The sequence below is a fragment of the Phragmites australis genome, chromosome 2 (genome assembly GCF_958298935.1).
Source record: "Phragmites australis chromosome 2, lpPhrAust1.1, whole genome shotgun sequence".
In the NCBI taxonomy this organism is placed as follows: Eukaryota; Viridiplantae; Streptophyta; class Magnoliopsida; order Poales; family Poaceae; genus Phragmites; species Phragmites australis.
Genome location: NC_084922.1, coordinates 48,674,179 through 48,687,227, shown reverse-complemented (window position 1 = coordinate 48,687,227; position 13,049 = coordinate 48,674,179). Strand labels below are relative to the sequence as shown.

At 44.5% G+C, this 13,049-nt stretch overlaps 1 protein-coding gene across 1 annotated transcript; it reads left to right on the top strand.

Annotated features, from left to right (window-relative positions):
* The first annotated feature begins 7,339 nt into the window (after positions 1–7,339).
* Positions 7,340–10,028, top strand: LOC133909462 (uncharacterized). The gene is made up of 4 exons (XM_062351899.1): positions 7,340–7,496; positions 7,595–7,893; positions 8,729–8,943; positions 9,376–10,028. Exons 2-4 carry the CDS (start codon positions 7,629–7,631, stop codon positions 9,958–9,960), a joined length of 1,065 nt encoding a protein of 354 aa, XP_062207883.1. The 5' UTR covers positions 7,340–7,496; positions 7,595–7,628; the 3' UTR covers positions 9,961–10,028.
* Positions 10,029–13,049: the final 3,021 nt, after the last annotated feature.

The window sequence follows — 13,049 nt, the reverse complement described above, 5'->3', positions numbered from 1 at the left end:
AGACATATGGTAAAGGAATTTACAATACATGTGCTTGTAGGATAATTTTTTTTATCAAAGTGTAACCACAATTATGATCCTGTCACAGGCATAGTAACCGGAGTTAGATTTTGCCACAGACATAATAACCAGAGTTACGATCCCGTAACACGCATGGTAACTGAAATTACGATCCCACCACAAAAGCAGTCAGATTTAGGAAAATTTTCATTTAAACTTTGTAAGAGATTTTTAGTTAAAACTAGTTAAAACGAGTTCTCTTTTATTCATTCTATGAGAAAAAAATCAGTGTGATTTTAGAAGCTCTATAAAATCATTTTTTAAATTTATAAAAAATAAGAAAAAAAATAGAGTTTTGAAGAAAAAACTAGCTAGCTTCTCTCGGCTCTCTACAGGAGTCATAAAGGAATTTGGTGAGCGTGGAGGCGATAGCTAAGTTTGATCAGCCAACGGAGCCGACTCTACAGGGATGACCAGTTGTTTGGCTCTGTACTGGAGCCGTGCTTTTTTATCTTCTAACCAATTTTAGCGATGGCACGCCGAATAGCTTTTCGGTTCAAGATGCTCTTACATCGTGGGCAAGTCAAAAAGGTTAACTACTGTAATTATTCCACTACGTACGGATTCTGATTTAATCATCAACAGGGAAGTGCAACGCCACGGGTTCAAGACCGGACGGGTGGTGTTCTCGGTGGCAGCACCTACCAACCGAGTAATATGAAGTGCATGGTACTGTGTTACTATTTTCTCTACTTTTTTATTCTATGTTTTAAATTTGTGCACACCTATTAAGCAAAAGCAAAAGGATGAGTAGATGACTCTTTGTATGCCCGTACTAAGATCGTATCTCCAGCGATCGTTAACCAAGAAACAAGAGCGTGTCTTCTAACTGTAACACGCGTTTATTTTACATGCGATACTATTGAGGAAGTGGAGGCAGGTCTCTTCTCGAATTCCAGTCAACAAGAGCAAAATTGAACATGTAAGCATTGAAGAGAAACGGACATAGTTACTTGTCCCAAACTAAACGCACGGCTGTTGAATTCCAGTCAAATAAACGAGGACAAATTGAACAGGTAAGTATATATATAAGAAACTAAATTAAAATATATCTTGATTTATTTATAATGACTGATTAATAAAATTGTAGATTTGATTTGTTGATTTATGAGGTTGCAAAAGTATGTATATGCACTACTATTTTGATTATGATTGATCAAAGTTACAAAGAAAAATAAGTTAACATGTTTATCTCTAAGTCTAGAAAAAAATATACATACTGGATGATTTGATGCTCTGAAAGTTAAACATGTCAGATGATCTGGCATTTTAATGGACTACACACCAAAGTATTTCAAAACAGAAATAAAACTTGAAGGACACGTTGGATGGTTTGATGTTAGGCGAAGTAAACACCGGAATATTTTTGCAAAGATGTTGCAAATTGGTTTTAACAAACTTAAACACACGGATGATTCAATGATAAATATAAATATATGTTACACTGTTACTTGCAAAGAGGATTCTGCTGAGTTACCGGGGACATGAATGAACTGAAGACGAGCGCCATGCGCGGCACGGGGGAGGAGGGCCGGGCGAGCACGCGAAAGGACCGAACGGTCCATGATCCGTCGGACGGACAGATGGACGGGATCGTATACCGGCGCTGTGCTGTGCTGCACGGTTAGTGTCCAGGTCGGGTCAGCTCAGAGGTGTGTGGTCAAATACAAAGATTTTCGTATTATTAGATTTATTGTAAAATATATTTTATTAGTATAAGTATATTTTTGAATATTTAAATATTTTTAAAAAATACATAGTTAACATTACTATAATAAATTATTGGTGATAAGTAATCATAGTAGCAGCACGGACTCGATCCATCTCATGATGTCACGGATCACGGCTTGGGGAACCTTTTGATCTCTTTGACTGAGACTGGATTTTTTTTAACACAACTGGACTTACTTGATCGTCAGTCGTCCTCTTTCTTTCTTGCGCATGATGAATTGATGATAAAAAATTGCTACGGACGGAGCATCAAGCTTTACAAATTTGTTTGAGATCTGAAATCCGGGATCCAACGATTTTTCAAATTTTGTGAATATTGAAAAATTCAGTCAAAATTCGGCAAGAAATTCGATAAAATTCACTTGATCAAATTTATAAATTGGAGACAAAATTCATGCAAATTGACCATTTGGTACCCGACTGAACTCTACCAAAATCCAACCGTATTTCCCCCATTTTATTTATGATAAAAAAACTGCTCGAATTCGATCGAAAATTGTTCGGTTTTATCGAATTTTAGTAAAATTCAAGAAAAATCTTAAAATAGTTCAATCTTATAAAATCGATAATTAATTCATCTGAGATTCAAATCTAGTGAAATAAGTTTTGTTGGTTTATTGTAACATAATCTACATGATAAAAATATTTATACTCATGAAAAAGTTGTATATTTTATATGAGAAAATATACTTGCTAAACCTAATTAAATGCACAGTTAATTGTTTGCTAGTCCAAAATCATGAAACTAATTTTTTTAGTCTTCTTACATTATCTTATGTCTTTGAAAAATTCATTAACTCATAAAATAGTTATTGTAACATGCAAGATTTAGTAAATATGTTGCAACTAGATTAATTCATAACTAACTCATCACACCTTCAAAATTAGTGAAACCACTTTATTAGTCATTACTATGCTTTATATAGAAAAAGTAATGGTATACATGAAAATTTAATTATAGTGTTGCTTTTAACATGTTCACTTTATGCTTGTGAACTTTGTAAAAATCATGAATTAATTTCTTCATAGAGTGTACCTCAAGAGTAACAGTGGTATATCTAAGTAGTGGGACCTTTCTTTTTAGGCCCACCTGTCATTGGTATATGCATGGAGCTTTTTTGTTCTGATTTTTTTAAATTTTGTTTCTACGAGGCTACAACACTCTAATTCCTGTGTTTCTATTTCTGCGTTTCAATCCTATTTCTATGTTTTTTCTCTGTTTTACCACTACCTCCATGTGTCATTCCTGTATTTTCTTCTGTTCCTTTATTTTCTATTCCTCTGTTCCAAACACGTTTGGGGGCAGGAATTCTACGGAAACCTCGCAAGAAACTATTGACTTTCCGTCCTTGAAATATACTCCATTCGAAACTTGTCACGTTTGAAATCAGAATCAGCTGGATAATAATGTTTCTCCTGTCCAGCCACATTGTTGTGGGTTCTCGATCGACCGTAACTTGAATGTCTTGCTAGTTGCTACCGCTGCTAACCATTACATTAACTAGGGCGGCGTGGAGGTGGAGGAGGAGATGGAGATGAAACGCAGAGGACGAGGAATACGGGGGAGTGATGGCACGAGGTGGCGCCTCCCCTGCCGAGCCCTGTCTACTACAACTTTGCGTGCTCCTCTCCACTTCACGCTTAGGTGCAGTGCTTGACCCATCCATCTCGCCACGACACGCGGTAGGCAGGGTGCATTGGATTTGGCCGTGTCCGCTTGGCGCAGCGGCAGAGCATGGCCATTGCCCGCCCATGAACGCAACGCGTGCAGGATCGAACTGGGTTCACGATCCCACGGACGGACGCACGCAAACGGAAAGCACGGCACGTCTCACGGGTTGGCCCTTGCATTTCCCGTCGGCGTGGTAGTGTTACATGTCCAGGACTGTGGCCCGTGCTCGACTCAAACCGGACGGACAGACAGAGCCATGCTGTGCCTGTGCCGCGGCGAGTCTGCTGCCTCCGGCTGCGGCGGCATGGAGATGGAGTCGGGAGCGGCCTGCTGTGTGCAGTACTGCAGTGTGTGCTGTGGATCGGATCGGAGTGGTTGGGCGTGTGCCGTTTCGTACTGGCCGGGAAGGGTCAGCCCGTCAGGGATGCCGATGCGATGTATGGCGGAGGGATTAGAGTTTTCTACTACTTTATGGCGAAAAAGCTACTGCCCCACACTAGACTCCAGGGTACGGTCAGCCTGCACTGCAGGTCTGCAGCTGGGCAGGCTCTCCTCGCGCAGAGAGAGATTATCTTCTCCTCTCTGGCTTGTGGCATGTTGCATCGCGTGGGGCCCGTCTGTAACCGCGATCACGGGAAAGGAACGCAGGGCAAGCGGCGGTGCCATGCCATGTTGACCAGATCGAGTCGAATCTGGCCCGTGCTGCTTGTTCTACCACGTCCGCTCGTGTCCAGTGCAGCGTCCAGGCCTGAGACCACGACTGTGCCTACTGCGTACGTGCCAGACTGCGAGTTCATGCTCGATCGGTTAGGGCATCTTCAACATTTAGATATAGTTCTAGCTCTTATATTAAAGATTATATTTTTTAAAATTTATATAAATTTCATTGTTCACAATTCTTCACTTGTAATAGCAATCTCTTCTTTGTGAGATATAAAAAATTGTGAACGACATGACACGTATAATTTTTTAAAATGTGACCTCTCATCTCAAAGCTAATGTTGTCTTTAACCGTTGAAGATGCCTTCAGTTCCACAGTATCCGCTGTAGCTAAATCGGAAAACATGTCGTTGAGTCTGGTTATTTAATTTGTTGATAGGGTACAAGAGACGTACGCTACCCACACACACTGTGGGTTCATACACACCGTAGGATAGATTTAGAAGACTAGAGACCTCTGGTGCGCATTTAACACCGTACCAGCCTTAAGCCTCGAACACGGGCACGCTCGGTCGCACACCAGCCACTTTGCCACCTAGCTAACGTTGGGTCTCTCTGATTATTTAATTATGACGGCATATTGCCCTTTGGGCCAACAGTACGAAACAAGCGTGTACCACACCACATCCGCTCAATCTTAGCCCACGGACGACACAAGTTTCAACCACCGAGCCGGTCCTGAGCCGCATCGGCCCGTCCTCCTCCGGGCTGCGACGAAACGCCCAGTTTGCAGGTCAAAAAGCCTCGCATCACAGCCCACGAGGATCCGGCGGCCCCAACAACTCACGCAGCCCCGTCTACGCCACCACATGGAATAATGTCTTCTTGGCTGGAGTTGACAGAGTTCGAGCAAGGCGGAACAAAACTGACCTCTCCTCACGAGAGGAATGTGTGTCATGGTCGTCATGGATTAGCATGTACGGTGTGTTATTTATTGGCTATATCCCTACTACTAGAATTTTGCGTTATATGGTCTATAATTTTTTAGCGTCGTGTCTCTCATTAGTTTTTTTAGATAATGGAATTCGTGTGTGTCTCCTGATCTCTAAGCCCGCGCGCGGCGCTCGCATCAACGCCTGACCTGACCGCTCGTAGGGCGGCCTCGACAGCGTGTCTAGACTCTAGAGCAACTCTGTAGCGAAGCCATCGCTTCAAATGCCACCTAGCTCAAACGGTCTGCATGTCGTCTTCCCCGATTGTATCCTTGCGGTTTCTTCGTCTTCTCCATGCTCAATCCATGGTGCTCGAGTTTGCAAGCGCTCGACCCTCTGCCTTGACTGCGAACCACGAAAATAGCGGTCTTCCCCGACTCCTGGTATGTCAAGATCGAGCAACGAGCCAATGACAAAGGTTGCACTTGCACAGGTGGACTCAAGCGTCGTCGTTGGATGCATTGAAGAGCTATAGCGTTGCACTGGCATGCGATGGACAACATTCTATTCCAAACCTCGGGTGCTTCCATCCTGACAGCGCTCAATGTTGGCGGCGGACCTCACGAATTGGGTGGTTGTGTTTCGCGCGTAGTTGCCCAGCGCGAACGACGTAATGGACAGCCCCAAACAGAGTCTCCGTACGTTTGGCATTCGGCGCCTGGTCGTGGAAGAACTCCATCTGCCCGATGAACGTGCCACACCCCGGACGCGCCCACCACCAGGTGCTGCGGCCCATGCCAGAATATCGGCAGCGGCAAGTACATGCTGTGCTGCGCCCGTGCTGGTGTCGCCAAAATACTGGCCGTCCCTGCCCCGAGCATGGCGACGGTGGGGACGACGAGCCCCACCGCCCATTCGCGACAGCTGCGCGATCCCGCGCTCGTGGCCCGTGACGCGACGCGCGAGCGGGACGACGGCGCGGTTGTAGAGCGGCACCCAGAGCATGATGCTGAGGGTGTCGACGGAGACGTAGGGCACGGCGGCTGGGACGACCCTGAAGCTGCTGACGCGGGGTTAAAGTACTGGTTTAACTAATTGATCCATTTGATTTTTCCATGTTAAAGTGACCATCATTTTCCACGGGACAACACAAGTTGCAAATTGGTATAAAAAAAAGTTCATAATAGATATTTTTGCATTGTTATTTTATTTTCCTTGAACTCCTTAACATATATTATATATATCATACCATGTGTTATACGGCGATGCAATACCTATATTGACCAGAACTATTTCACTAGATAAACAATACACATATTTAAAGATTACTGACTCTTTTTAACGATAAATATGCCAGTTATTGTTTATAGCTAAAGTACGTTGTGCTTCGCTATAACTGTTGCTACCTAACAGAAAATATGCTGCTGACCACTATTCTTACAATATATTCAAATACATGTACCTTTACTTCAATATGATCTAGATATATGTTATGTGTGTACTGAAGTTTACAGTTCAGAATTTGTGATTAATTTAGTAGTTGATAGATGTTATGTGTGTATGGATATCAAGAACAAGACCTAGAGTCATCTGATCCAAAAACATAATCAGGTTATAAATTTCTTCTCGCTACGTTGTTTCATTCCCTATTTCTAATCCTGTAAAACAAATGAATCATCTTATGCACTTAAACTCAATATACTTTATAGTAAAAGACCTGGTGCAAGGAAACAACTATTTAAAGACCAAACTTTTCCCAAATGAACTTTTGATGCAGTAAGATCTTTACCAATGAATATACACATGCATTTTTTTTTCAGATTCCTCCAAATACAAAAAAAAGAAAAGAACAAATGCTAACTATTGCCCTCTTGCATCTTTTTTAAGATCTCAAGTATTGCCGTCAATTACCAGCGCCAGTTGTTTATCTAAGTCTTAGTTTTCATGTACTCCAAGCTCACAAATATATAAAAATAGTATTTTGCTAAACAAATTGTACTACCAAAAACCAACTACTATGTAGCATACTACTATATACAGTTACTATGTATTTCGCCTTCTAAACTATAGAATTCAATTCCAAAAGTACTGTTAAGTAGACTACTAACACATCTATCAAATTATACCCTCACATATTATCTTATTAATATCTCTATACCATCTTTACAACTCTTATCTAATAAATATTTCATATCTATTTGTTACTGTGATACCTCCGACACATATATTCGAGACAGGGTAACATTACTATTGTAGCCCCCCGCCTTCGCAGGCCCGCGTCGTGGCGCGAATCATCACATCTAGTCGATCATAAAAGGCTCCCTCCTCGATCGAAAAACAGAAAGCCTAGTCAATATTATTAGCCACCGGAATCGCTCAGCTGTTTGGGGACGTCGGCGGCGGAAGGAGGAGGAGGAAGAGAGCCTCTCAGCACAGATCAGGTTGGTGTTTCGTCCTCCTCATCGCTCCTGTTTTGGCGCGTGATTCGTGTTGCGTCCATACTTTATTTACTTCCCTTCTTATTTGCTTCATGGATTAGGGTTTGGAGGCCGACGGCCGCGCTTTCGGAACTCATGGCGGACGACGACTACGACGTGCTGCCCATGTACATCGAGGAGGACGAGGAGGAGGCGGCGGCGGAGAAGCAGAAGCGCCGGCAGCAGAGCCTGAAGCCGCCGCCGCCGCCGCGGCCGCTCATCACGCCGGAGGAGATGGCGAGGAGGAAGGTCAATCAGGCTATGCGCAGGAAGCTTCACGAGTACGACCCCAAGTGGGGATCCGGCTGCTACACCCGAGTTTATTTCTTGGACTTCACCAAGTTCGACATCGATGCAGAGAGTATATCCCCTAACTAAACTCCCGACCTCCACGCATATGCTATGTGGGCATGTGGCGATCCGGGGAGGCGGGGATCCGATTGCATACTATCTGTATCTGGGGTAATTTCTGGGTAAACTGTGCAATCTGGGTGAGGAGCAGAGGGCGGGGCGGGGACGGGAGAAGAACAGAATGTGCTCTGGTGGGGAATTCCAACGAGCTGTTCCTGGTAAGGCCTAATTGGCAATTAAGCTTGTTGCCTCATAGGCGGGGTAGGCAGCCCATGTTTGAAACATTGTCTTCTTAGGATTGATAGTTTTGTGCGTAAGCTCCGCGAAGCCTTGTTTACCAGGTGATGAGCCTGCCCATTGATATCTATAAGGATATTGGAAAACTACCCGTGGGCAAAGGAAACTCAAAAGTATTATGTGACTCCATCCATTAAATAAAAAGTACTGCTTCACCTGTTGCATATCTGCATTGGAAGAAATTACAGTAGCTGCTCCACTTTGTTGTTAACTACAAAACAGTACTAACTGGTAAAAAGGAAATCCTTGCCGATGTCCAGGTTTCTTCTTTTTCACATCTATTTCCTATAACTTGCCCATTTGAACCTACCGGTGAAATGCTTGCTGACTTGCACGTCATCTGGAACCTTATTCCTGTCACCTTTGCCTTTCCTTACAGTTATTGTCATCGTTCTTCTGCATTCTTCTGTGACTAATTTTGCAAAGCTCTATATCACTAACCCTAGTGTGAATCTGTACTTGGAGGCTCTGAAGTAACATGATGTCCCTTCTGTTACCCTACTATTCTTTCCTAGCTACAAACTAACATCGTTTTCCTTTTTTTCCAGCACAACATGGTCCGATGCGCTTTACAGATTCACTTATCAAAGAAAACCACAAGTTGGTCCACTCGTTAAATGTACTCGGTCTGAAGATAATGTCCTCTGATGTTGGCTACCCTATCAATGTGTATGGGACTGTGATAATTAGAGACCGTCTGGATATGAAATGCAACTACATCTTCCGGCGCAACAGGGACAATTGCCAACTCATCAAGTCTCAGGTATGTGAAAGGATATATGGCTTAAAATGTCACATCCGCCTCCCATTCTTGCATATGCAAATAATTTCTTCATCAGTCTTGCATATTGGAATCCTGCTGTTAAAAGGCACTATAACGTTCTATCATGTAGATTCTTATATATGCAATGCTGCCATTGTGATATGCATGACTTGTATCTTGTCCCTTGTGACGTGTCTATTACTGACTACATTTGCATGGATGTCAACATTACTGATGCCACTAAGCATTATTTATTTATCATCACTACATGCTTGAAGTTTAACAAAGCGTATCCGGCTCATTCCCACAGTATGTGATGCTATATGTTATTTCCGCTTATGAGACCTATGTTCTTCCAGGAAAGTCATGTGCAGCAGCTTTCTGTAGTACTAAGGAATATATTGCTGACATCCTCTGTAAACTTACTTGTAGGGTGATTCTCTGATGCTGACTGGCCCAAGTAGAGGAGTTGTTTTTCGTGGTGATGCCTATTTCGAGATAAATCTGAAGATTAAGGAAGACAGAGAGAGCGACGACAGGCAGTTCAACAAAGCAATGATTGATGTGCTTGGTAGCAAAATTAACTATGTGGTTGGAAGGGAAACTATTGATAGCTGGCTGAGCTCCGTGGATCTGATATTTGCATATGTTAAGACAGCATTGGAGGGCACGGTTGAGATAAAGATTTTGTCGGGGCCTGAATCTTTTTGTGGAAAAATAACTGCTTGCACAACCGATGTTCCAAGTCAGATGCTGTTGTATGACAGTGATGTTGACGGTGCTGTTACTGTTGGTGATGACAGGGTTATCAAACTATTGCGCCGTGTGGTCTCTGTCTCGGCGGATCAGATGTTGTTGCTCGATTTCTCGGCCGGTAGTGGTGATGGGAATGCCAACATCTCCCATCGCAGATGCATGTTCACTCCACTGATGAAAGGTGCAGACAGGGATGAGATTACGTGTGGTCTTTACAAGCTGCGAGTCAAAGTCGTTTGGTCAACACTGCTAATGAGATGAGGATGATGCTACAGTTCACGTTTCAAACTACCTGTTATGTCAGCCAGGGCCGTCTCTAGGAATTTGAGGTCCTAATGTGAAATGCAAAGTAGGTCTTTAATATTGGAAAATTTATATAACCAAAGCATATTTTCACTTAATTATATAACTCCAAGACATGTTATTTGTTACAATACTTAAGAATATATCAAATATTAATGCTAAACAATAAAGATAGTATTCAAGCAATAAATTGACTTCATGTTCTACTGAAAAGCATCATCCTTTTAGTATTTTTTTAAATAAAATCTTCAATTATATCTTCATACTTAATCTTCTCCAAGATATCATTTTTAAGTGTTATTATTGTCAATCTATTGAGTCTTTCTTTGTTATAGTAGAACGTAAGTAGGATTTCAACAATTTGAGTTTAGAAAAACTCCTTTCTGCAGATGCAACAGTTTAGAAAAGCTCCTTTCTTCTTACATTTTTTATAACCAGAATCATACTTCCTATTTGTAAAAGACATGATGAGGATTGAGGAAATAAATATCTTCCTGTTTTATAAATCAAACAACACTAATGATTTAAACAGTACATGATTTCTAGACTTAGCAAGATAAAAAAAAGATCAAAAGAAAAGAAGATCTAACCTGTGTGGAACGTGCCGCCCAGCACTAGTTTGTTCGCCGGCGCACCGAGGTGGACAGTGATCGCTGTCGTTCTCGTCTGTGAATCCAAGAGAATTTTTTAAACATGCGTTGATGCATACCAATTGCACAGCCATGGTCGAATTTATTTAAACATGCAAAGATGCATACCAATTCTGTGAATCCAAAAGACATCTCGATTGTGCCTGTGAATCAAGGGATCTGGGCATCTAGCGATCTGCGTCGTGTACTCGGCTACTCGGGTACTCGCGTCGGCGTACTCGCGTTACGTACTCGCGTCGGTGACTCGGTGTCGGCACTCGGCAGACGGCAGGTGCGGCTACGGCATTGCGGCGACAGGGCACTAGGGCCTCGTCGGCTTGACCTGGGAGACGGACGAATACGAACAGTCGAATTGGCGAGCAAAACACTATGGAAATTAATACGGTTACACGAAGTCACGAATAACTGAACATGCCACAGGCCGGAAGAGGATAGGTTTTTCTTTTTTCTCGTCTGTGTGACAGCCCAATTATTGGTAATACGTCAGCCGAAAGCGGATACGCCAACCGGAAGCGGATGCGCCAGCCGAATAGGATTTAGGGGCCCAATTATTTGGGGCCCTGTGCGACAGACCACCTCACCCTTGCTACTCAACGGGCCTGATGTCAGCACGTGCGCATGGCCTTGATTATATATGATCCTTAGGTTATATTGATACTTCTAAGTTTATGTAAAGTTCGGATGTGACTACTTGTTTAAGCATGTCTATGTCCTACGTTGGTACTTAAGTTATATTGTTTCACTGTTTGTTTCCTTTGGTTCCTTAGTCTGTGCTGACACCATTTGATTCAATTACCAAACGAATGAAACGTAAGAACATCCTCGTCTGGATGCTCTTACGAGTTAGAGGCTCAACATTGATATGTCATCCTGTTCACGTATCTACTACCTATTTGGTCGTTATTTTGCTTTTCTTGATATTGTAGGTGCATCAACAAGATAGATTTCAGTATAGTCAACCACTCAATCTGAAAACACACGACACAAGTTTCTTCACTATATAGCCATGCCGCGTGATGCCAACCATGATTTTGGCTGACAAATATTGACGCCACGAAGGTACGGGCTTCGGCGCTGGCGGGTGCGCCAGACGGTCCTCCGCCTACACGAAGCACGATGCCAGCTGCTGGAACGTCGCGGCGTGCATGGGAGCGCCGCCCTGCAGCTCCCGCGCCACGGCGTCAGCGCACGCGACCAGCAGCTGCACCAGACGCATGCCACACCATCGCCCACGCATCTCAGCCCCGTCCATACATTCCGAAAACGCCACTGGGGACTCCATGGACGTCCCTGAACCGCTGCTTACAGACGCACGACGGCTAGGCGGCGGCGGCACAAGTCTGCAGCCACAAGTCTTCTTGTTCATGTACGACAGCGCGGTGAGCAGTTAGGCGCCGAAGTTGCCGATGCAGAGCATGGCAACCAGGAGGACAAGCTCGCAGTCAGAGCATGACGCTGAGGGTGTCGAGGACGGAGAGCACGGCGGCCGAGACACAGAAGCTGCCGACGCGGGGGTCCAAGCATGTGTCGCGCATGGAGATGAAGGTGGTGGTCATCCGCGTGCGTGCCGCCGCGACGGTGGTGGTCATCACGTATTCACTTATTTGGTCGTTCTTTTGCTTTATTGATATCCAAGCTCATCACCAAGGTAGATTTCATAAGCTTGTCAATCATTCAATATCTGCACCAAATTTCTTCAGCCCTCGTAAAGTTATCAACAGGCACTGTTTTTTCCCCTTAATACAGGCACCGTTTTGACGCCTTCTTAGATCCATAGCCCTACTTCATCTTTGATTGCGCTTGTCGGTGTATTCGGGACCAGGGGTCCCTAAGTCCCGGGAGAAGGTGCTCGGGGCCGCCGCCACTGGTTCCCGAGCACCCCAGTTCCCCGATGATCCGCAGAGCCCAAATACCGGGAGGGAAGTGCTCGGAAAGGTTTCTCACTTACCCCCGAGTACTGTAGTCCCCCGATGATCCAAAACAGGTTCGCGCAAGATCGTCCGACGACTCGAAGAGTCCCATCGTCGGGGTGTCAGCCAGTCAAAGGCCCAATACCGCATTTAATAGGCACGCGCGGCCTGACATCCTGACATCCTGACATTCTCAGCTGCCCACGCCCCAGTGTCAGACCCTGCCATGCACTGGCAGGGGGGCGTGGGTCCATTAAATGCACGGGTCCCGTCCCGTTTCATCCGGGTGCCTCGGGATAACGTTGCCAGAATCGAAGCGCTCCGCCTGCCACCCTACCCTGGCAGAAGAACAAGACAGGGTGGGCGCACCGGGCACCTCTGAGGCTGCCCGGTAGGCCCCCTTAATGGCGCCGGTGGGCATCCACAGTTGCGGGTGGTCGGATGCGCGCCGCATTTTTCCACCGCCCCTGTCACTTCGCCAAGACGG

Coding starts and splice junctions, on each gene's coding strand:
- LOC133909462 (XM_062351899.1), top strand. CDS start 7,629: ATGGCGGACGACGACTACGACGTGCTGCCCATGTACATCGAGGAGGAC. Junction 7,894..8,728: donor GTTCGACATCGATGCAGAGA/GTATATCCCCTA, acceptor CTTTTTTTCCAG/CACAACATGGTCCGATGCGC. Junction 8,944..9,375: donor GCCAACTCATCAAGTCTCAG/GTATGTGAAAGG, acceptor ACTTACTTGTAG/GGTGATTCTCTGATGCTGAC.